We start from the raw sequence: 22595 nt of genomic DNA, 5'->3' as shown, positions 1-22595 counted from the left end.
ATCATACTAAGTGAAGTCAGCCAAAGACAAATATATGATATCACTTATATGTGGAATCTAAAAAACATGATACAAATGAACTTACTTACAAAACAGAAACAGACTCACAGACTTAGAAAACAAACTTATGGTTACCAAAAGGGAAAGGTGGGGGGGGGGAGGGATAAATTAGGAAGTTGGAATTAACATATACACACTGCCATATATAAAAGACAATCAACAAGGACCTACTATTTAGCACAAGGAACTCTACTCAATACTCTGTAATAATCTACGTGGGAAAAGAATCTGAAAAAGAATAGTTATATGTATATGTATAACTGGATCACTTTGCTGTACACCTGAAACTAACACAACATTGTAAATCAACTATACTCCAATGTAAAATAAAAATTAAAAAATAAATAAAATGGGTCATAGACCTAAATTCATGACAAACTTTATTAAAAAAAAAATTGGCCTTCATGAAAATTTAAAACTTTTACTTTTTAAATAATACTTTTTAGAAAATGAAGACTTTTTTCCCTTAAACTTAGAGAATATATTTGTAAAAATTAAAACCTAACATAGAACTTTTATCTAGAATATATAAAGACCACTTACTAATCAATAAGAGCATAAATAACCCCATAAAAATAGGGGAAAAAGATACGAACAGACACTTCACCAAAGAGGATATACAGACAGCAAAGGAGCACATGAAAAGATGCTTCAGCATCCTTAGTCATTAGGAAAATATAAATTAAAGCTATAATGAAATAACATTACATGCATATTAAAATCGTTAAAATTTAAAAAGCTCATCATACCAAGTGCTGATAAGGATGTGGAGCACCTAGGACTCTGACAGACTGCTAAGTAAAATGGCACTGGCAGTGGAATACACATAAGACCCCACCATTCCACTCCTAGACAGTACTCAAGAGAAATGAACAACTTGTACAAACTGTAGCTACCAGCTTTATTTGTAATAGCCCCAAACTGGAAACAATTCAAATGTCTATCAACAGGTGAATGGATAAATTCCAGTACATCCATACAATGGACTACTAACTCAACAATAAAAAAGGAATGAATTACTGAAGCACACACACGGATGAATCTCCAAATAATTAGTGAGTGAGTGAAAAGAAGACACAAACAACTATAGTATGATTCCACTTTTGGGTAATTTTGGAAAATTCAAACTAATCTGTAGTGACAAAGCTGATCAGTGATTGCCTGAGGATGTGAGGAATAGCCAGAGAGATTATAAAAGAGCACAAAGAAGCTTTTAGGGGTGGTGGGTATATTCATTATCTTGATCGAAGTGGTTTCATGTATATACATGTCAAATTTTGCCAAATTGTACACTTATTTTTAAAAAGTCATTTGCCTTTTTCACTGTAGAACACTTCTGCGTATACAGTGCTGGTTAAACTGCACATGATAATGTCATCATTCTTATAGATAATGGGATGCGTGTTCGTGTATTCTTCTGTTTTAAATTTTATTTTCCAGTATGGCAAATATCTACATATATGTAAACAGTGGTGTGCTAGAGTAGAATTGCACCAGCTCACAAGAGCCAATCGAGCACATCTATTCCCAGCTCTGTGTTTAGGTGTGTTACACTGATAGCTTGAATTTGGCAGTAAGTACACCATGGAAATTGGCAAATGCTACTATAAAATCGACTTTTTTCAGACAGCTGGTCATTAAACATTTACCAACCCACCACTAGCTATAACATACATAAACCTCAATGGAATTCTTAATTTTTAATTACATAAAAGGATTCTGAAAACCATTAGGCTAAAAACTTACCTTTATCAAGCTAAAAGTGTTACTAGGGAGAAAAGCAAAAAGAAAAAGAGACACTCACCCCTATCAAGAAAATCTTTTGCAGAGACTCACACTTTAGTTGCCTTGACCAAATTATGCTACTGCCATTCTCCCAGGGGGCTCATTATTGAAACACTGTTTCCCCTAAAACTAAGGGGGTCTTAAATAGTTAGCTCCTTCCTGAATTTGAAGAGCCCAAAGGCTGCTAGGAAAGGTGCTGCCATCTCCTCTAGCCAACACCAAGGATCCATCACCTTGCTTTCCATAGCTACTCACAGACCAAAAACGTAACTTTAAGGTACTGCTCAAAGAACAAGTTTTCTACGTAATGGATTCCAACTCCAACAATCAGATAAGAGGTTCATGACACAGATATATTCATATCTGGTGAATCAGCCATCAAGGATACCAAGATCTGATACTTTTACTAACTGCTTTGAGATAACCTGAATATGGAAGACTTACAGCCATCCCCTTGCCTTCTGCTCATCTATGCCTGCCTGAGTCCTTTTTGACTATTTAATATGGTGTGGAGAATACCAGCATCAGTTGATGCTCCACCATCTCAACAGAGAGCTTCCCTATCCAGGAAGGAAAAAGGCTGAAATAAAAAAAAAAAAAAAAGAATCTCCATTAAAGAATTCAGAAGGGAGTTGATTATGTTGTAGAAACATGTCTTCCTGTTTCATGACACACTGGAAACAAAAACATTAGGGCTTTTTCGCCTCCACTGCATAGAGGTCTGAGCGCTTCTGGCTAAAAATGGGGATTTGCTGGCGTATTTCAGCCAACTTCTTCAGGTCTGCAAACACAGAAAAGTGCACTATTAGTAAGATGTAATTCCTTACCGACCAACGGGAATTTCTTCCCCAAACAACCAGAGCCTCAGCAAGTAATTTGCTCACAGGCCTTGTCTGGAGGCACAGACAGCCTGGCACTGCCCCTGTAGTCATTTCAAACCAAGAAAACTCAGGCTGAGATACAGCCCTGGGGCTTGGCCAGAGAACCAAGGATAAATGAGGAGGGTGGGGCATAAATGAGCCCCTCCAGGTGACAGGGTGTCACAGCTATAGAATCTGGCCTCAGAGAATGGGGACACAAGACACCTAAACTGTGCCAGAGCTAATCTTACCTATGTCTGAATACACGATCATTTCTTCAGTGCCAGCTTTGACGAGGACCTCCCCCCTGAAAAAGATTCAGGGCAAGAATGAGTGGATTCTCTGATGTTTGCTGATATTCAAGGTCTCTATTTTTCCTCCCCATCTCACAGGCCAAAGGGGAAGGAATCTGAGATTTAAAACAAGAAGGTAGGGGCATAAATTCCTGTTCTACCATTGAAGGAGCTGTGTGGCCTTGTGGCAGGTCATCTGGAATCTCCATTTCCTAATCTATAACATGGAAATATGAGCTCTGTGAGGACTTGGTGAGAAAATGATGGAGTATATTTTGTAACCCACAAACTGCTAGGGAATGGTAATTATTCTAAGATGTGATGGAAGAAATTTTCACATAATGAGGTATGGGGAAGTCATTCTGGCTTATACATCATTAAACTTTATGCTAACTAGAACAGCCTGTCTTGTGGCCTATCACACATACACTGTACATCTGCTTTAACTATTAAAGAAAAGGGTGCACTGTCCAGAAGTAAAGAATGTTCGTTCTGAAGATGGAAATAAATGCCTCCCTTCCTAAGACATCAGTGCTAATACTCTTTCTATATAAGGCTCCCTTCCCAAGCACCAAGGCCATACCACTTGCTGTATACATGCTGATCTTTTTTTTTGAAATCTTGAAAGAATGTACACCTGTTGTGTTTGACATTCCTTGTTCTGACAAGGTATAAAACTGTGCCGCAAACCATGCTTCTTCAGAACAGTTCCTCAGAGCTAAGTGAGAGGCTGTCTCAAAGGCTACAGCCCTCAGTTTGGCTTGAATAAAACTCTTTTCTACTCCTATTATAGATTATTCATTATTTCTGTCGATGGATGTAAACATCTGGGAATAGAGACACCTATAACCAACAGGAAGCTCCATCTGTCCCCTCGTGAGTACATTCAAGACCCCTTTACAAGGGTAGTCTGCCTCTGTTTCTTCACACCTCCCAAGGCTGCTACCCAACCATGCGGATGGTGAGACTAGGCCTGGGCAGGGCCCAGATCTGCCTGGATCTCTGGTCTCATGCCTGTGATCCCTGGATCCCTATGTTAATGGCTTTCAGGTTTTGAGGGAAAGGTTTCAACCTACGGGGTCTGGGTAGAAGTGGCAGAACCAGGCCCTGGCAGGAACCCCACATTGGAAACAGCAACACTCCATCAATCTGAGGAAAAGCTGATTTGGGAAACTCTTTCCAGTGCTGAGGCTCTTGGCCCAAAAGAGAGCTTCAAAAACATATCTTTGAAATGAAATTTCTCCAAAGCACAAAACAAAGTAATCTAATACAACAAACAATCTGACATAATAATTGGTTCCATCTACCAGATGGCCACAAATTTTTGGCACAATGAGCTACAAACACCATCATTAATGCCATTTAACTGAATCCTTTCCTAGTCTCTTCTGTTTCTTCCCCATTTGCCCTGGCGTTCAAAGACCTCCACGATAACCCCAGGCACCTATCCCAATGCTGATACAAGCCAGAGGGCTCCCACACCGAACGGGGGGATTCTGAAAAGGAAGAAATAAAGGTAAATCTTACACAACTACTTTGTATCAGAGCAGCCAGCCTGACCAGTAACAGTTCATTAGGAGAACCAGCTGGGGAGCGGAGCTGCCCAAAAGGTCAGGAAGCTGATCCCTAACATCTGCAGAGGAACTTGAGTCAAGTTTAAGAAAATTCTGAAGCCAACTCAGTCCTTCCAGTGCCTCCCAAATCCTAGTGTGCCAGAGGCTCACTGGGACTCTCTCGCTGGTCACATCTTCCAAGGCCTTCCCCACCACACACTTTAATCTGTGGGTCCTGTAAAGTCAGCAAAGAGAAACCTTAGGAACCCCACAGTGACATTTAAGCCTTTGCAGCCTTGTTACTGGTATATTTATCCTGAAATTGTAGAAATACGTATCTGTGTGTGTGTGCTTGTGTGTCTGTAATCATACAGACATATGAGAAGTAGTATGGAATAAATCTCCGTTCTGAATTCAAACAGAGTAGGGGCTCTACTGCTTATTGCTAAGACTCAACTGAGACTGCCAACCCAGAGCCCTTGTGCCTCCACCTTCTGCTGAGCAGGGAGTCAAACAAAAGTCTTGGATCCAAACACCAGTTCTAGCCACTTTATCCTGTAAACTTCAAGTCTACCATCTATAAACTGGGCTAAATAAAGATAAGTCCCTGAGAGTTCACATTGAGATAATGTGTGTGAAAGTACTATGTAAACTATACAAATGCCAGTAAGATATGTCTATTGACATAGGACTGTGTATGTATCTGGGCAGACTTCCATGCTGGTTTTTCACTAAGTAATAAAATGCTTCTCCCTCTCACAGAGGACAAGTTCACAGCTCCCCTTAATTCATCCCATCCTCCACTCTCCTCTAATCATTATGCAGGGAGCAAAATCCTCAACCTGCAACTCATTCCTGCCCTAGGACCATTGACCCAGTCTAAACTTTAACCAAAAGCCAAGAGTTTGGGAGCCTCTTTTACTAAAACCACCCACCCGTGACTGCTGCCTTGTTTCCAAGTTTGGTTGACATTAAAAGTCACTTAGAAACTCAGAAGAGGGCTGAGGCCAAGCACTCAGTCAGGAGAGCAGGACCGTTTCCCTCTCACATGGTTTTCAAGTGGAAGCTTCTCTCACTGAGAGACCTGGAGACCTGGTAGGCATGTGGGGAGATGGGGGTGGAGGGAGGGGCGGGACCAGTCAGGAATCAGACAACCACTTGCCCAGGTGCCATCTCCCAAGCTCCCAGTGAGCCTGTCCCTGTGTAGCCAACTCACCAAGGACTCACAACGGTGCTGTGTCCCCAGGCAACATAGGAGGCTTTGTCATCCCGGGCAGGAGATGCTGTGGCCACGTACACCTGATTATCAACAGCACTGTAGTTAATGGACAGAAAAGAGATAAATTATACAGTGATTACATAGATCTGTGACTTTTTATCCTAAGTGTACAGATCCTTCTTTCAAACACTAGGATAGGACAGGCTGGTTCAGATGTGGAAGAAACATCCAAAGCCACAGAACCCTCTCTTCGAGAGATCTTACTGCATAAGCCAGTTCTCAACTAGAGCAATTCTGCCCACCAGGGAACATGTGCCAGTGTCTGGAGACATTTTTGACTGTCACGACTAAGGGATTGCTATTGGCATCTAGTGGGTAGAGGCCAGGGGTGCTGCTCAACACCCTGCAATGCACAGGCAGTCCCCACACCAAAGAGTCATCCAGCCCCAGATGTCAGTACTGCCAAAGCCGAGAAACCCTGGCCTGAGCCAACCTGTAACATGTAAAGAGCAGAGCTTCTCTGGTAATGCAGTCAAGGTGGCCAGAGAGAACGGACTGGCCTTGCTCTGGGACAACACACCTTGCAGGGCTGCAGGGCCCTTCCATGCCAATGTGGCAGCCCCATCATCTCAAATTAGGCAAGAATTTCAGGTGGCAGCCTGGGTGCACCAAAGCCACCTGACCCAGAGCCCTCTGGGCTCAATCAACAGATTCATGGCAGACCATCCCGGTCTCTCCCAAGCTTTTCTTGTTTTCAACAAGGCAGTGTTTATTAATACTCATGGGTATCATGTACCCCTACCCCGCCTTCCATCACGCAACCAGCCAAACACTTCTACATCCCCTTCCAATAAAAATTACCATCACCTCCAGACATGAGCTAGTGGCTACCCCTGGGCGGAGAGAAGAAGGTACTGACTGGAAAGGAAGGAGTAAAAGGGAGCACTGCAAGGCACTAGAAATGTTCAAGATGTTGATCTTGGTCACAGGTGAGTACATATGTAAAAACTCACTAACCTGTAAACTTAAAACTAGTACACTTTTCTGTAAGTATATAACACCTCACTTTAAAAATCTTAATGAAAAAAACTGTCATCTCTGAGCAGCATTTGTTTTGCGGAGCACTTTACACAGTCGCACTCCTTTTCCCTTCATGTTACACTCACCTCTGCCATCTGCCCTTCACCACTCCTCAGCCTCAGGGGACTAGGGAAACAGCAACTGTGACATGCACAACATAGCTGTGCAACGCTCAGGACTTAGAGGTTAGAAGAATGAGAAGTTTTGACGAGTTTCTTGGCAGAGTGCCAAGACCAGCAGGACACTATGGAGGACGGAGTAGGATAAACACCCAATCTGAGCAGCACAGGGTTGCGGGGTGCAGACCACAAGTCTCTGCCTAAGGCTCTCAGGCTAAAATACCCCTGCCTTTTCCTTGGCTTCGGACACATACATTCCGTGGGTCTCCAATTCTCTGTAAAAGTTGCTGGCAACTGTATCAGAGACACCAATCCATGCCTGAACACAGAAGAATGAAATTGCTGCCCACCTGATGCAGTGAATGCTCTTCAAAATTCAAAAATCACAGTCCCCAAAATCCATGAGACTGGTGCTGTGGCTTCTGAGGAGAAGGTGCCTACACTAAAAGCCCTCCTTTTGGACTGGAAGATGAAAAGAGTCACCTTTTTGAACTGCATTTGGATGCCGGGGCATTCTGAGTCAGGGGCAGCATTCCATACGGGGAAGGTTGGTGCTTCCACCAAACTGAAAATGTTTCCACAAAGAAACACTGAGACTCCTGAAGGTATGCTTGAGATGCTTTCTTACCGGCCTCGCTGAAGCAACTCCCAGTGGGCTGGTCCGGTGGTCAAATTAAAAGCTGCAGGATATACCAACAGCTGGCAGCCTTGGGGAGAGAAAGGCCAAAGAAGAGCAGATGCAGGTAGACACCCAACCACACTAGCCCCTCCCTCTATTCCTTACCCAGCAGGGACCAAACTCAAACTTCCCCAAGCATAAAAAGATTCAGCCAAGTCAGACAGGGTCAGCAGCATTACGTATGGCTCTAAATTCCTCTGCACACACACACACAAAACATACACACAAGAAAAGTGGTATTGACAACCAAAACCACAACATGTGACTTTGCTTTAAAAAAGTGGAGAACCTGTCATTCAAATTCCTCTCAGCATCATGTGGTCAGCTCCCATGGCCAAGGACCATGTTTTGTGATGCTTGTCAACTGAAACGAGGGGCAGAGTAGGGGCTCTACTGCTTATTGCTAAGACTCAACTGAGACTGCCAACCCAGAGCCCTTGTGCCTCCACCTTCTGCTGAGCAAGGAGTCAAACCGTTTGCACCCACTTCACTTTCACCGACAGATAAATTGGAATCAGAGTATCTTTGGCAGTCTAGTAGGGATGCTAATATTTGTTGAGTACCATATGAGGAATTCTGTAAGTCCTCTCTCCTTAATCCTCACACTGTTCCCGTGGAGATGCACATTTTTCCAAAGATTAAGTAATTTACCAAAGTATTGTGCCAATTAAGGGGAAGAGTTGGAACCAGAACCTAAATCTTCTGATCTGACTTGGTGCTTCTCCAGGATGGTAGCACGCTCCTCTGGACCAAAATGTCACTGACTACATTTCTAATACCCAACATCTAGGACTAGTAAGTGGTGAAAGCCATGTGCACGCAGACCATTTCTACTGGGCCCCGAGTGACTCTTTCCAAACACAGTAGCAGGAAGGGCTCAAAGGGTAGAGCAGAGGTTTAGTTTAGGAGTATGGCTCCTCCCTCAGCTATGTGGCATGTTAAATTACAACCCCCAAAAAACCATACTGTCCATACGCAGGAGAAGTCTGAGAATTCATATGGAGGTAGAGAAATTAAGACCTCTCCTGCAGGTTTTCTGACCAAGGGTTCCCTCTACCCACAAAGACCAGCCCAATTAAACCTCCAAGCATTTACACAACATAACTGTAGTGCTGCCTTACCTCTCTGTGCATAGACTTGTGCCAGCTCTGCAAAGCGGATGTCATAGCAGATGCCCAGGCCCACTCTGCAGTAAGCTGTTTTCCAAACAGAAAATGTACAAACAAAAAGTTAAGCTCCTGCCTCATGGTGCAGCAGGGGAAAGCCTCCAAGATCTAATGATCACAAAACACTGACGGGAATACGTTCATGCAGGGCCCATGGAAGGAGAAAATGTATAAGCTTATTCCTGCCTGGACTTCACCTCGTGAAGACATCATTTACAACAGCAAAGCAGAGATGAGAAATTCGTTCTAACTGAACGCTTCTTATCTAAGTGGGAGGTGTTCAATCGTGGCCTAATGAGTACAGGCTGGAAGCTATCATACTAATAAAAGGCTGTGACCAAATGGAAGAGCAAAATCATGTCAAACCCTCAGTTCTCCATTCACCCCCCCCTTTCTAGATCTCTGACCATTCTCTGCCCTTCTCACTTCTGGCCTTTCAGTCAGGTTTTGTAAAGAGGTTGGGAAGGGAGAGAAGTGAAAAACATAGGACTACCCGATCCTCTTCTACAGGGACTGCTAAAAGAGGTGAATTTATCTGGTACGTACGAGTATCAAATGTGGAGAAACTATCACCAGGACTCAATGTTTTAGATTCTTGAAACGTGATTTTCCCAGGAATATCAATGTCAAACAGATGGAGCTGCATCACAAATAATGGATTCGGTTACCTCTTTTCTGCAGGGTTCATGGCAATAATAACAAACATCTTTCCATGGCCAGCAATGGGGGTGTTCTAAGATCAACTGTACAAACAGCACCCCCAATCTGCCCACAACCCACCCCACAAGCTGACTGACATCATATCAAAATAATTTCTAACACAGGGAACTGGAAAAATGATGCTGTAGGTTTTATGACCCTTGTTTCCTTAGTGGTGTGCAAATCAACATCTAGATTTCTTACGGAAAGCAATTAATGTGCAGCTTTTTTACTCAATATAAATGCAAAATGAAGACTTCTCAGAATCAGAATCAAACTGATACACTGGCAGAAGAAGTGGAGAGTGGGTGAGCAATCACAAATAGGTAAAATTTTGCAAACCCAATGCAGCAACATATTAAAAAGAAACACATCAGTTCCAAATTGGATTTATTCAAGGAAAGCAAATGTGATTAAGCATTAAAAAATCAATCAATGTGATTTACCACATGAACAAAATAAAGGGGAAAAGTCATATGGTCATCCTAAGAGGTGCATAATGAGCATTTGGTAAACTTCTCCATCCATTCTTATTTAAAAAACAGAACAGAAAAACTGTTCTAGGAAGGGAACCTCCTTAATCTGATAAAGAATATCTGCAAAAAAGAAATCTAAGGAAACATCATATTTAATGGTGAAACATTAACACCCTCCTCCTATTGAGATCAGGAACAAGGTAAGTACACCTGCTATAACACTGTACCAGAGGTCCTAACCAAAGCAACAAGGCAAAGGAAAGGAATAAAAAGGATAAAGATTAGAAAGAAAAAATTAAAAGCCATTATTCTCAGATGATATAATTGTGTACCTAAGAAATGTCAAAGGAAATATACAGATGATTAGAACGAATAAGTTTACCCAAGGGTACTATATACAAGGTCAATATTTTAAAAATTAGTTCTACTTCTGTACACTAGCAAGAAACAGAAAATGAAAGGGCACCAAGAAATACCAATTAGGAATAAATCTAGTAAATGATATATAAGACTATACCCAAAAAACTATTAAAAAACATTGAGAGAAATTAAAGAAAGCCTAAGTAAATGGAGAGAGAGATATATATCATATTCATGGCCTGGAAAACTCAATTCTGAAAACAAGCACTTTAAAGAGTTGGGTTAATAGCTCAATGCTGGGACTTCGCTGGTGGCTCAGTGGTTAAGAAGCCACCTGCCAATGCAGAGGACACGGGTTTGAGCCCTGGTCCAGGAAGATCCCAGGTGCCGCAGAGCAACTAAGCCCATGCACCACAACTACTGAGCTCACATGCCACAACTACTGAAACCCACACACCTAGAGCCCATGCTCCGCAACAAGAGGAGCCACTGCGATGAGAAGCCTGCACAACGCAACAAAGAGTAAACCCCGCGCTCCACAACTAGAGAAAGACTGCACGGCAACGAAGACCCAACACAGCCAGAAAATTAATTGATTAATTAATTAATTAATTAAAAAGAAATACTTAACTTAAAAAAAAAACATAGCTCAATGCTGGGTCCTCTTCCACTAACGGCAGAGTGGCTCCTATCAGATCAGCTTTCTCACAGATAACTATGAACTCTGGACAAAATAAAACACAACTACTTAAAAGCACTTGAGAATAATCAAAATCAGGCAGAAACCAAAGAGAAGTCAACACTTGGAAGAAGGGACTAGTGCTGTGTGAGTTTGCCATTTGTTTACAGCTTTTAGTTGGAAGCAAGGCCCCAGCTGTTGCTATGAGTGGTGGTGACAACTACCCACAATCATACCAGCTGAGGAACCAGAGAATAGAGTTTCATGGCAGGTGGAAAGTGAGGGGGAAATACTGAAAAGGAGAAAGACAAAGAACAGCCCTAAATTTTACATATAAAATCTGTCCAAATCTCTGACTAACCAATGAACTAAAGATGTGCGGGGCAGACTCCAAGCAGCCCAGCTAAAGCTAAACAACTTTACAGTAGAAAAGAGCAGCTGAAGTTGCTACCCACCTCACAAAGAAAAAAGAGTTTGGTGTTTGAGTATGCCCAAATTAACTACTTACTAAAATAAAAAATTCAACACTTTTCAGGGGAATGTAATAGAAGTTAAAATCTCAACAACATATAATCCAATATACAATCCAAATTACTAGATACACAAAGATATGACCCAAAGTCTTAAAGAAAAAGCAGCAATGGAGCAGACCCCAGTAAGACCCAGATGTGATAATTATCAAAGACTTTAAAGCAGCTATTGAAACTAAGCTCAAGAGTAAAGAAAAATAAGCTCTTAATGCATAAACAAACAGGAAATACAGTAAGGAATAAAAGCTATGAAAAAGAATGAAATGAAAATTTTAGAACTGAAAAATTCAACATCTGAAATTTTTTTAAATTTCACTGGATTGATTTACAGGAGAGTGGAGATTACAGAAGAAAGACTCAGTGAATCTGAAGATGGGTCAGTGGAAAATGCCCAATCTGAAGAAGACAGAGATAACGTGCTGAAAAACAAAAATAAAAAACAGAGCCTTGGTGACCTGGTTTGGTGAACAGTATCAAAACTGGAGTCCCATAAGAAGAGAATGGGACAGAAAAATATTTAACAAAATAATGCCCCCAAGTTTCCCAAATACAGAGAAAGACTTAAATTTTACAGATTCAAGAAACACAAAGCAAGACAAATACAAAGAAAACCATATCTAGGAATATAAGAGTCAAAGTAGTGAGAACTAAAGATTATGAAAAGACCTTGAAGGCAGGTAAAGAAAAACATGAATTGCATGCAGAAGAACAATACAAATTACCACTAACTTCATATCGGGGGTAAAAAAAGAGTCTAGAAGATAACTGAATAATAACATCTTTCAAACTTCTTAGGAAAAAAAGAAAACTGTCAACCCAGAATTCTATTAAACCAAAAATCTTTTTTAAGAATAAAGGCGGGACTCCCCTGGCGGTCCAGTTGTTAAGAATCCGCCTTCCAATGCAGGGGACGCGGGTTTGACCCCCGGTTGGGGAAATAAAATCCCTCATGCCGTGGGGCAACTAAGCCCCGTGCACTCTAGAGCCTGCACACCACAACTAGAGAGAAGCCCGCGTGCCACAACGAAAGATGCCACAATGAAGAGCCCATGTGCTGCAACTAAGACCCGACGCAGCCAAATAAATAAATATTTTTTAAAAAAGAATAAAGGCAAAGTAAAGGTACATTCATAAATAAAAACTAAGATAAGTCATAGCTAGCAGATCCTCACTACAAAAATGCTAAAGGAGGTCTTTTTGTTTGAAGATAAACATACCAGACAGAACTAAGATCTTCAGGAAGAAAAGAAAAATACCAGAAATGGTAAGTATTTGGGTAAACAAAATATTTCTCTTAATTTCTTTAAAATACACATGATACTTAAATTAAAAATTAGTGTTTTGTGGGATTCATAATGAATATAGATGCAATATGTATGAAAACCATACCATAAAGAAAGGACCTATATGATTGCAAGGTTCTTAAATTTCACATGAAGAAATATACTATTAACTAAGTAGACTGTGACAATATAAGCGTGTATATTGTCACAGGGCAACAACTTAGGGGAAAAAAAGCAAACTACTACTCAGCCCAAAAGAATGCAGGAAAGAGGAACAAAGGGAAAAAATAATTAAATGTCTATATGCTTAAAATCAAACCATATCAATAATTACATTAAGTATAAATAGAGTAATCATTCCAGTTGAAAGGCAAAGATTGTCAGAATGAAAAAAAAGCAAGACCCAACTACATGCTGTCTGCAAGAGAAGCATTTCAAATATAAAGAAACATACAGACTGAAAATAAAAGATTAGAAAAAGATGTACCATACAAGCAGGCTACAAGAAGGCTAGAGTGGCTATAGTAATATCAGAGCTAAACCTCTAGACAAAGAGTACTACAATGAAAAAAAAAAAGAGACATATAATGATAAAAGAATCAACTTACCAAGAAGACTTAACAATCCTAAATGTATATGCATGCACTTCTACTGCAAAGATGTCAGCTCTCCCCAAAGTGATCACTATATGTTCAATACCATCCTAATCAAAATTCCTGTAGGTTTTTCCTTGGCTGAAATCGATAGGCTGAGTCTACAATTTATATCAAAATGCCAGCAGCCAAGAATAGCCACCTGTGCCAACTAATCAAATGCCTGATGTGTATACCATATGATGAGAGTTACTGGGAACTTCAAAGCAAATTCTCAGGAGGCAATGAGACTTGCCACATTCTCTACTTACCTTTCTGTGCTTTACCAGTAAAGTTCCATCGGGCCCAAACACGGCACAGGTATTATATAATTTCCCAGCATCCTCTTCAGGAATGGAACCTTTCATTGAGAGGAGAAACACTCAGACACAGAAAACACTCTGAATAAAGCATTCTTTTATGATAACAGGACAAAGGCTTGATAAAGTTTACTATCTTCTTGAGTCCAACAATAAAGTTTACTATCTTCTAAGGGTTATTTAATCATGCTTTTTTCTTCTTGAATATGATTTTTCAGAGACCAACTTCAGAGTGTAGGTGAAATATAATTAGGTTAGATGCCAAAGAAAGGTTTTAAAAATAACCAAACTGTTTCTGAATTCAGCTTTGATCTTGAGCAACACTTCTTCTGAAGCATTGGTGCAACATGGGGAATTCACTGTTGCTCAACTTAAATTCACCAGGTCCTGCAACATAACTGTATCCAAAAAGGTCTTGAGGTGGGAATGTAAGCCAGTCTTTCCATCACTGAATGTGGTTCCTGCAGTTCTATCTCTTCTTGCTTTGCCTTCTTTTCTCCTCCTCTTATTCATTTCTAATTCTTACTATATGATAATACAGAAATAATTTTGTGTGCTATATTAAACAGTTTTTTTATTTAAACAAATAGAACACTTTATTTAAACAAAGCCACATAAAGCTACTTTTTAAAAAATTGAAGTATAGTTGATTTACAATATTATACTAGTTTCAGGTGTACAACATTGTGATTCAATGTATTTTTTTAGATTTTACTCCATTTAAAGTTATTACAAAATAATGGCTCTATTTATCCATGCTTCACAATATATCCTTATTGCTTATTTATTTTATACATAGTAGTTTATATCTCATAATCCTCCATCCTTATATTCCCGCTCCCCCCTTCCCTCTCCCCACTGGTAACCACTAGTTTGTTCTCTCTGTGAGTCTGTTTCCATTTTGTTATATACATTCCTTTGTTTTCTTTTTTTAGATTCCACATGTAAATGATAGCATTCAGTATTTGTCTTTCTCTGTCTGACTTACTTCACTAAGCCTAATACTCCAAGCTACCTTTGATGTATGCAGCCTCTTTATGGGGAAAAAAAAATTCTTAACACTGTATTAATGAAAGACTTTCAGATATGGTTTCTCTTTCCACCTGCCCCTGTACTTCCAACTCCTTCTCCAGAGAAAATCATCATCAGTTTGGTGTATGTCCTTCTACAGTATTTACTATGTCTTACATACATAAATACATATAAAAATATACAGTCTTCTTTTGTGTGGGGCATTAATCTCTATGGAAGTACCTGTTCATTTCATATTAAACTTGCTCTTTTTCCAATGAACAGTGTGTCTCAGAGATCCTTCCGCATTCCTAAGTACAGATCTACCTCATTCTTTTTGATAGCTAATTTGTATTCCATGATTTAAATGTAACAACAAAAGTTACTCAGATGTTTTTACTGTTTAGGCCATTATACCTTGAGGGTAGGAAGTTACCTCCAATGACATATATGCTGCACTCCTTTGCTACTTCAGAAAGCTTCTGTGTGGAGTCACCAGGAATTTTCTCTGCATATTCAGGAAAATATTTCGTACCATATGGAGAATTAAAGCATTCCTAGAATAATGTTGGAAGAGAAAAAGGGGAAAAAAACACCAAAACACCCAACTCACTTTAAGACTCTGCTGTAAAAAGACATAGCTCTCAAAGGGGTAGAACACAGCTGATAAGAAAAACATGGACACCTCAGGGCTAAAGAGCCTGTGGCCACAGACAGGACTCGGCCCCTGGCTCAGGTGGGGCTGGAGGAGACAAGCTGGCTGCTCTCCCAGATCCCGGTCACCTTGGCAAAAGGCCACACTTGCCTCTCCCTGAGTCCGCAGGAGAACTACGCCTTCCCAGCCTTGGGCACCCAGGCCCCACTACCACTGGGCTTACTCATAGGACTTCGGGTGTTAGGATGACTCCATAGTCTCAGTACTATATTATTAACTATGTAAAGTAATAAAGCCTGTGTTTTTTAAAAATACAGAAGCTTTGAAAGCCACAGAGGTTAGGGTGTTTCCTCATGTATAAAATGATCTATTTCTAAGCTCCCTTCCAGCACTATCATTCTGATCCTGCAAAATCTCTCACTCTCCTGAATACGTCTCAACAGCTCTGTGATAAAAGAAAAGCAAAACTACTAGATTTCGACTCTAGTTCATTCATTTCGCATTTACTGAGATTGCCTGTGCACCAGGCACTGTGCTAGGAAACTCAAGGCCGAGGATCACCAACTTGTACAAAACACGTGTTAGGTAGAGGGGAATTCACGTGCTTTCACTCCTGGCTTTTAGACTCTTACCCCTAGCAACTTAAACCAACAAGAGACTGTTATCAGGTGCAAGTACAGGTGAGTCCCATGGTGCAAAATTAAGATCTCGAGCTCCCTTGTTGAGGATTCCTACTCACTGGCCACGTTTTAATGGCCTGAAGCCTAAAATAAAATACAAGGTAGCCCTGAAAATTCTCCAGGTTTGCAAACGGCTGCCTCCTCCCCATAGTGGGGTAGTGGGTGGTCGGGAATAGTTCTCCCACTGACCCCAGCAGGCCTCTGCCAGTAGATGCATGTCCTGACATGTGCAGGACCTTCTCTGGGGCCGACCCTGTATTTGCTGACAAACAAATGTGGCGCAATCTTCAGCTGATTCTGTTCTAAAAGAGATGACGTAGGAGACAGATGCAGAGTCCTACTGGCTTACCACACTTTGGAAGATACCACAGACTTCCTAAATGTGTCTAACAATTTTCAGTTTTCAACAACTTTCAACAATTTTTTAAAATGCTGGATGCTTAGCGCTAAAATCAATATGTCCTGGGCCTCCCTGGTGGCGCAAGTGGTTAAGAGTCCGCCTGCCGGGGCTTCCCTGGTGGCGCAGTGGTTGAGAGTCCGCCTGCCGATGCAGGGGACACGGGTTCGTGCCCCGATCCCGGAAGATCCCACATGCCGCGGAGCGGCTGGGCCCGCGAGCCATGGCCGCGGAGCCTGTGTGTCCGGAGCCTGTGCTCCGCAACGGGAGAGGCCACAGCAGTGAGAGGCCCGCGTACAGCAAAAAAAAATAAAATAAAAAAAATAAAAAATAAAAAAATAAAAAATAAAAAAAAGAGTCCGCCTGCCGATGCAGGGGATACGGGTTCGTGCCCCGGTCTGGGAGGACCCCATATGCCGCGGAGCGGCTGGGCCCGTGAGCCATGGCCGCTGGGCCTGCGCATCCAGAGCCTGTGCTCCGCAACGGGAGAGGCCACAACAGTGAGAGGCCCGCATACCGCAAAAAGAAAAAAAAAAAAAAAAAAAAAATCAATATGTCCTGGTCCTGTAAAGACTTAAGTACACAAGGAAAGAAGGTAAATATCCAAGGCACTGAGTATTTTAGCTTTAGGTAAGTCCCTCAGCCTACTAGGCTTCTGAACCGAGTAAGTGGCCTAAAGTTAAAAACCTGTATGCATGCTGGCACATCCTATCACGAAGACTCTTGCTACGGTCATCTTCCAGACAAACATGGAACAATCCTGGGGCCCCAAAGGACCTTGCTGGACCCCAGGACACAGAAGGACAGCCAGAGCTAGCGGACATTATTCTGCTGGGACAACAGTACCCAGGAAGGGGTGGCTGCCTCCATACTTACTGGCAGAGAAACTATTTTGGCTCCCTGCTTTGCTGCCTCCCAGATAAGGCCACAGGCTCGAGTGAGGTTATCTGATTTGACAGAAGAAACTTGAAGCTGGATGAGGGCCAAGCGGAAAGCTGAGGATGAAGATAAAAGAAAACAGCTGTCAGAAGATCTGACTGCTCAATCACATAGAGCAGCATTTCTCAATGGAAGGTTAATTTTGCCCCCCAAGGCATCTGGCAATGTCTGGAGACATTGTTGATGGTCACAGCTAATGCAGTACTACCGGTATCTAGAGGGCAGAGGTCAGGGACACTGCCAAACATGCCATAATGCATAGGACAGTCCCTGACGACAAAGAGCTATCCAGTCCTAAATGACAGTAACGCTGAGGTTGAGCAACCTTGAGACACAGCCACACCCGTGGGCAAAGCCCATTCCAGGCACAAGAATCTGAAGTGAAGCAGGCAGGGCCAGCTTCTGCCTTACAAGTGAGAACGTGGCTTGAAGAAAGACTAGGTCTGAGTACGCGACTACCCCTTATTATGTGACCTCCAGCCTCCAGTCTATCCCCAGTCCAGGTGCTGAGCACCTCCCAGAGAGGCAGGTGAAATCCCTTTGGAAGTCTCTGCTCCACCGTGAGCTGGGGCAGCAAGCCCATGAGAAGCGGACATGCCTGTCTCGACGTCCCCGTCACCAGCTGGGACACAGTGCACTGGTCCAGCTGCAGGTAGAGGGGGAGCCTGGCAACCAGTGGGCTGCACATGTGCCTAGTCACAGGGCAGGGCCCCTGGGCAGGTCTGCACTCACCCCATGAATATTCCCGTGCCCAAAGGAGCACAACATTAAGTAGCAAATGAAAAATACCATGAGAGGTTGAGAGAAACACTGTGGAAGGAAAACCGAGCAGCGTTTCTTCCTGCTATCTGAACAAGCGGCTCCACACTTTCATTGGAGACCGAGTCCCACAAATTACGTGGCCCGCTCTGCCAACCAGACCTGCCGCCAGCCTTGGGGCAAGCAGGTCAGCGGCTCCTCCAGGCTTGCTCCTGCCTTGAGGTAGTAGCCACACCCTACGTTTGCTTTCCCTATAGAGTTCTCTTTTAGCTCTTACAGTAATCACCTTTAGCGGCTAATAGTCCTTTATATGAATTCTTTCTCTGTTAAGTGACTGGTGTGGTTTCCGAGTTCTGCCTGGACCCTGACTGACAGTTTTTGCTTATGGTCTGACGGAAGGCTACGTTAAAGGTTCCAAACCATGTCGTAACCCACAAAGCTTTGCAAAACTTCAGGAATTATCAGTAATGGCCTGGCCTCGCTTCCCGATCCGGCCTCTGCTGTGGAGTCTGAAATCCCACCGTTAGTGACTTCTCTCTCTGGGTCTCTCCTGTAACTGTAAAAACATCCCCAGAGAAGCAACACTGACAGACCCTAGCCTTTGATGAAGGCCTGCTTGGCTCAGGGTTAACCCCAAAAGGAGGAAAACTCAGGTGTTCCATTCCTTGGTTTCTCCTAAATATACTGAGAGGAACTAAATTTAACCCGGAATGCAGTTTGTCAAATAGTTTCAAAGACAGGATGAAAACCAAACAGGAAACAAAAGCTGGGATAATTACTTTGGGGCAAACAGCCTGAGCTGTCACTAAAACATCACAGACCAACTAAAGGTCCCCACTGTAACTCAGAAGCTGGGTTTCTCTCTGCTTCTGAAGGAGGGTAAGATGAAGTCCACCACGGTTCTGTCGATGGCTTCCTTTCTCGCCCATCACACCCAGAAAGGCAGCTGTCCTGCACCAGGCTTGGGACTGCCCGACATGCTGCAAAGCACCCGCTCCACAGGGGGACTGAAGCAGGACAATTCCACCACTGGGGAGTTCCCTGAGGCTGAGGACGAGACACTAGTCACTTCATCTCCTCAGCAGTAAAATGAAACTACTTTTCATTTTCAGGTCCCTGGCTATCCTAATATTCATTGTATTCTAAAAATTAAGGACTTACCATGGGGAACAAAGGATAAAACATCTTAACTGAAGGGACCAACACGGAAACAGCAGAAGGAACAGGCAGGTCCTTTACACATGGAAGCATCTGTGAGGTATCAGTAACAGTATCTTGTAGATGAGGAAACAAGAAGCTTGCAGAGGGAAAGCCGCATGAAGCCAGTCAACAAAGTGAGTGGCACAGCCAGAAGCAAGCCAAAATCTGGACTGCAGACAGAATGAGTACCTTGTTTGTTTTTGGGTGGGTGGGGCTGAGGTCATGTAACTTGAAAACATTCCTCAAGGGAGTCAGATCAACACCACCCTCAACCCCACCAAGAACCACAGCTCTCAAGTCCATCAGCCTCTTCTGAAAGAGACAGTCACACTCAGAGGGAGGTGTGTAAAAGGACTTTTTTTTTTTTTTTGACTGCGTTGGGTCTTCTTTGCTGCGCGCAGGTTTTCTCTAGTTGCAGCGAGCGGGGTCTTCTCTCGTAGCGGAGCACGGGCTCTAGATGAGGGGGCTTCAGTAGTCGTGGCGCACAGGCTTAGTTGATCCGCAGCATGTGGGATCTTCCTGGACCAGGGATTGAATCTGTGTCCCCTGCATTGGCAGGCGGATTCTTAACCACTGTGCCACCAGGGAAGTCCCTAAAAGGACTTCTATACTCTGATCCTGAGGGTTCATTCAGCCACTAACTTGCACTGCGCTCCAGGAGGTTGAAATAAAAAACAGAGAGCACTTCCACAAACTTTACCATCTTGAGGGAGCCCTACTAGCCCTTGGTAGGAACAGTTTATGTCCATTTTAAAGGACAGGAGGGGCTTCCCTGGCGGCGCAGTGGTTGAGAGTCCGCCTGCCGATGCAGGGGACACGGGTTCGTGCCCCGGTCCAGGAAGATCCCACATGCCGCGGAGCAGCTGGGCCCGTGAGCCATGGCCACTGAGCCTGCCCGTCTGGAGCCTGTACTCCGCAACGGGAGAGGCCACAACAGTGAGAGGCCCACGTACCGCAAAAAAAAAAAAAAGAAAAAAAGAAAAAAAAAGAAAGGACAGGAAACTGAGGTCCAGAGAGATCAAATGACTTGTTGACATGGGCTGAGCCAAGGCTGTAATAATCCCGGTCTCCAGACTTTGAGCCTAGAGCACTCTACTGCCTCATGTAAAAGAATCAGGCAAAGATCTGGGAACAAACACAGCTAGAAACTCATCCCTCGGGCTGATCCAGAATGGGGATGTGTAAGTAACATGTAATACCTAACCTGAAAGCTCAAGGTCCAGGGGCAGAAAAAACTTACCCAGTTTTGTTTTTTTTTTTTTCAATAGAAGAGGGCATTCTGCAGTGGGCGTGAGGGGGGCGCACTGTGGAGCAAATTAATCAGTCCTCTTACCACAAAAGCGCGAATCAAAGAAAACAGGTGCTTTCATTTTCGCCTGACAGGGCTCAAACTACAAATAATCAGGGTTGGTGCCTTTGCAAAACTCACGTTCAAAACTCAATCTAAAACCGAGCAACAGTCTCCAAGAATCCCACGGGACAAACTCTCACATTTGAAGAAGTATCATAATTACTGAACGTGCACAGTCTTCGAGTCGCGGAGCCGGGGCAGCGGTGAGAAACAGGAAAGACCACAGGGAGGGTGTGCGGAAGTGGCATTTTAAATGAGCACCTGCCCCCGCCCCTTCCCGCGCAGGTGAATCTGGAGTAGGGGCGCCCGGAACGCACCTGGAATCTCTGCCTTCCGTTTCACACAAGCCCACTGGGACGCAAGGCGCGGGCCCTTCCGGCACGCAGGCCCAACGCTCCCGCGGCCCCGCCGGCCCTCCCGGAAGCCCGGAATCCCCGACGCGCGCCGCGCTGTGCTCCGCGGCCTCCTCCTCCCCGCCCCGCCCGCGCCCACCGGCCTCGCTGCTCGGGCCCTCAGCCCCGCGGCCACCAGAGCAAGGAAGGCCATGGGCGCGCCGGGGACACGAGGCGGAGGCGAGGGGCTGAGCCGGCGAGACCGTCCGCCGGCGCCGCGCCCGAAGCCTCCCTCCGGCCCGAGCTCGGGCCGCGGTGCTACTTACCTGCCATGGCTCTGCCGGGAAGCACCACTGGCACCGGAGCCTGAGCGGAAGTCTGTGGGCCACCGCGCCTGCGCCGCGAGGGGCGGGGCCGCAGCGTCCGAGGATCCGCCCCCGCCCCGCCCCGCCTCCGGGCCCGCTGGCTCCGCGGAAAGGGTGTTTTCTTTCCAGCACGCCTCAAACACCTATTAATCGCCCGCTGTTTATGTAACATCCTTGTAGTCAGATCCTCGAAAGGCAAGGGACGACCAAAATCCGAGTGGTGCGCTAGTCAATGTTTAACAACCGGCCTCTTCGATTCTCAGCGAAAGAACTGAGCCTCTTGCTAGTTGCATCACCTCTGTGGCCAGGGGAAATACCAGAGGCTGACTGCCTTGGGCTATTTGAACAAGTCGCCGTGACGAGGATAGAATTATCTAGGTTAATTTAGGCACTCAAGACAGCAGTGGGATTGGGCTACAAGGCTGCTACGTGATTGGGGAAGGAAAAGAGAAACTGGGTTCAGACAGAGTATCAACAATTCAGTCCTCTAATATGCTGAAATCTGCTAATAATGTTTCAGGATATTTGCATTTATTGGTCAGGACTGCTTTTTGATTTTTGTGTTTTGTGTGTTTGTGCTTTTGTCAGGCTTGGGGATCAAAGATCATAAGACGAATAAAGTTTGCTATTCTTAATGCTCTGGAATAAACTATACTGAAATGTATCTTAGTTTTTAAAAGGATACTATAAAAAACATTCTGGGGACACTTAGTAAATTTAAGTATGAACTGGATATTTGATGCTTTAATGAATTTTGTGTGATAACTGTGATTATGCCAGACATTGTCTTCACTCTGAGGAGATGCATGCTGAAGTATTTAGGGGTGAAGTGTCAGAATGTCTGACTTGAAAATATGTGCTTATATAGAGATAAACCAAATATGGCAAAATGTTTATTAAATCTAGGAGGAGGATATATAGCTGTTCATGGTACTATTTTAAGACTTTTTAAAAGTTTAAATTTTAACACTTTCATAATAAACTCAAGGGGAAATGCATAGCAATTATGGGGTTTTTGAAGCTTTAACAGACTATCTGGACCTGGCTTGACAGCAGGAAGATCTTTAATAACCTTTTAAATTCTGCTATATTTATAGCCTTTTGAGGTTCCTT

At 43.5% G+C, this 22595-nt stretch overlaps 1 protein-coding gene across 1 annotated transcript; it reads right to left on the bottom strand.

Moving 5' to 3' along the window:
- Positions 1-567: 567 nt before the first annotated feature.
- NIT2 (nitrilase family member 2) lies at positions 568-21743 on the bottom strand. The gene is made up of 10 exons (XM_060098682.1): positions 21444-21743; positions 17413-17531; positions 15241-15361; positions 13746-13834; positions 9361-9454; positions 8770-8844; positions 7598-7676; positions 5768-5866; positions 2957-3012; positions 568-2626 (listed from the first exon to the last, which is right to left on the bottom strand). The coding sequence occupies exons 1-10, from the start codon at positions 21652-21654 to the stop codon at positions 2535-2537; spliced, it is 1035 nt and encodes a 344-aa protein (XP_059954665.1). The 5' UTR covers positions 21655-21743; the 3' UTR covers positions 568-2534.
- Between the last annotated feature and the right edge of the window lie 852 nt (positions 21744-22595).

The sequence above is a fragment of the Mesoplodon densirostris genome, chromosome 5 (genome assembly GCF_025265405.1).
Source record: "Mesoplodon densirostris isolate mMesDen1 chromosome 5, mMesDen1 primary haplotype, whole genome shotgun sequence".
NCBI classification, from domain to species: Eukaryota; Metazoa; Chordata; class Mammalia; order Artiodactyla; family Ziphiidae; genus Mesoplodon; species Mesoplodon densirostris.
This window is presented reverse-complemented; position numbering and strand designations above follow the sequence as displayed.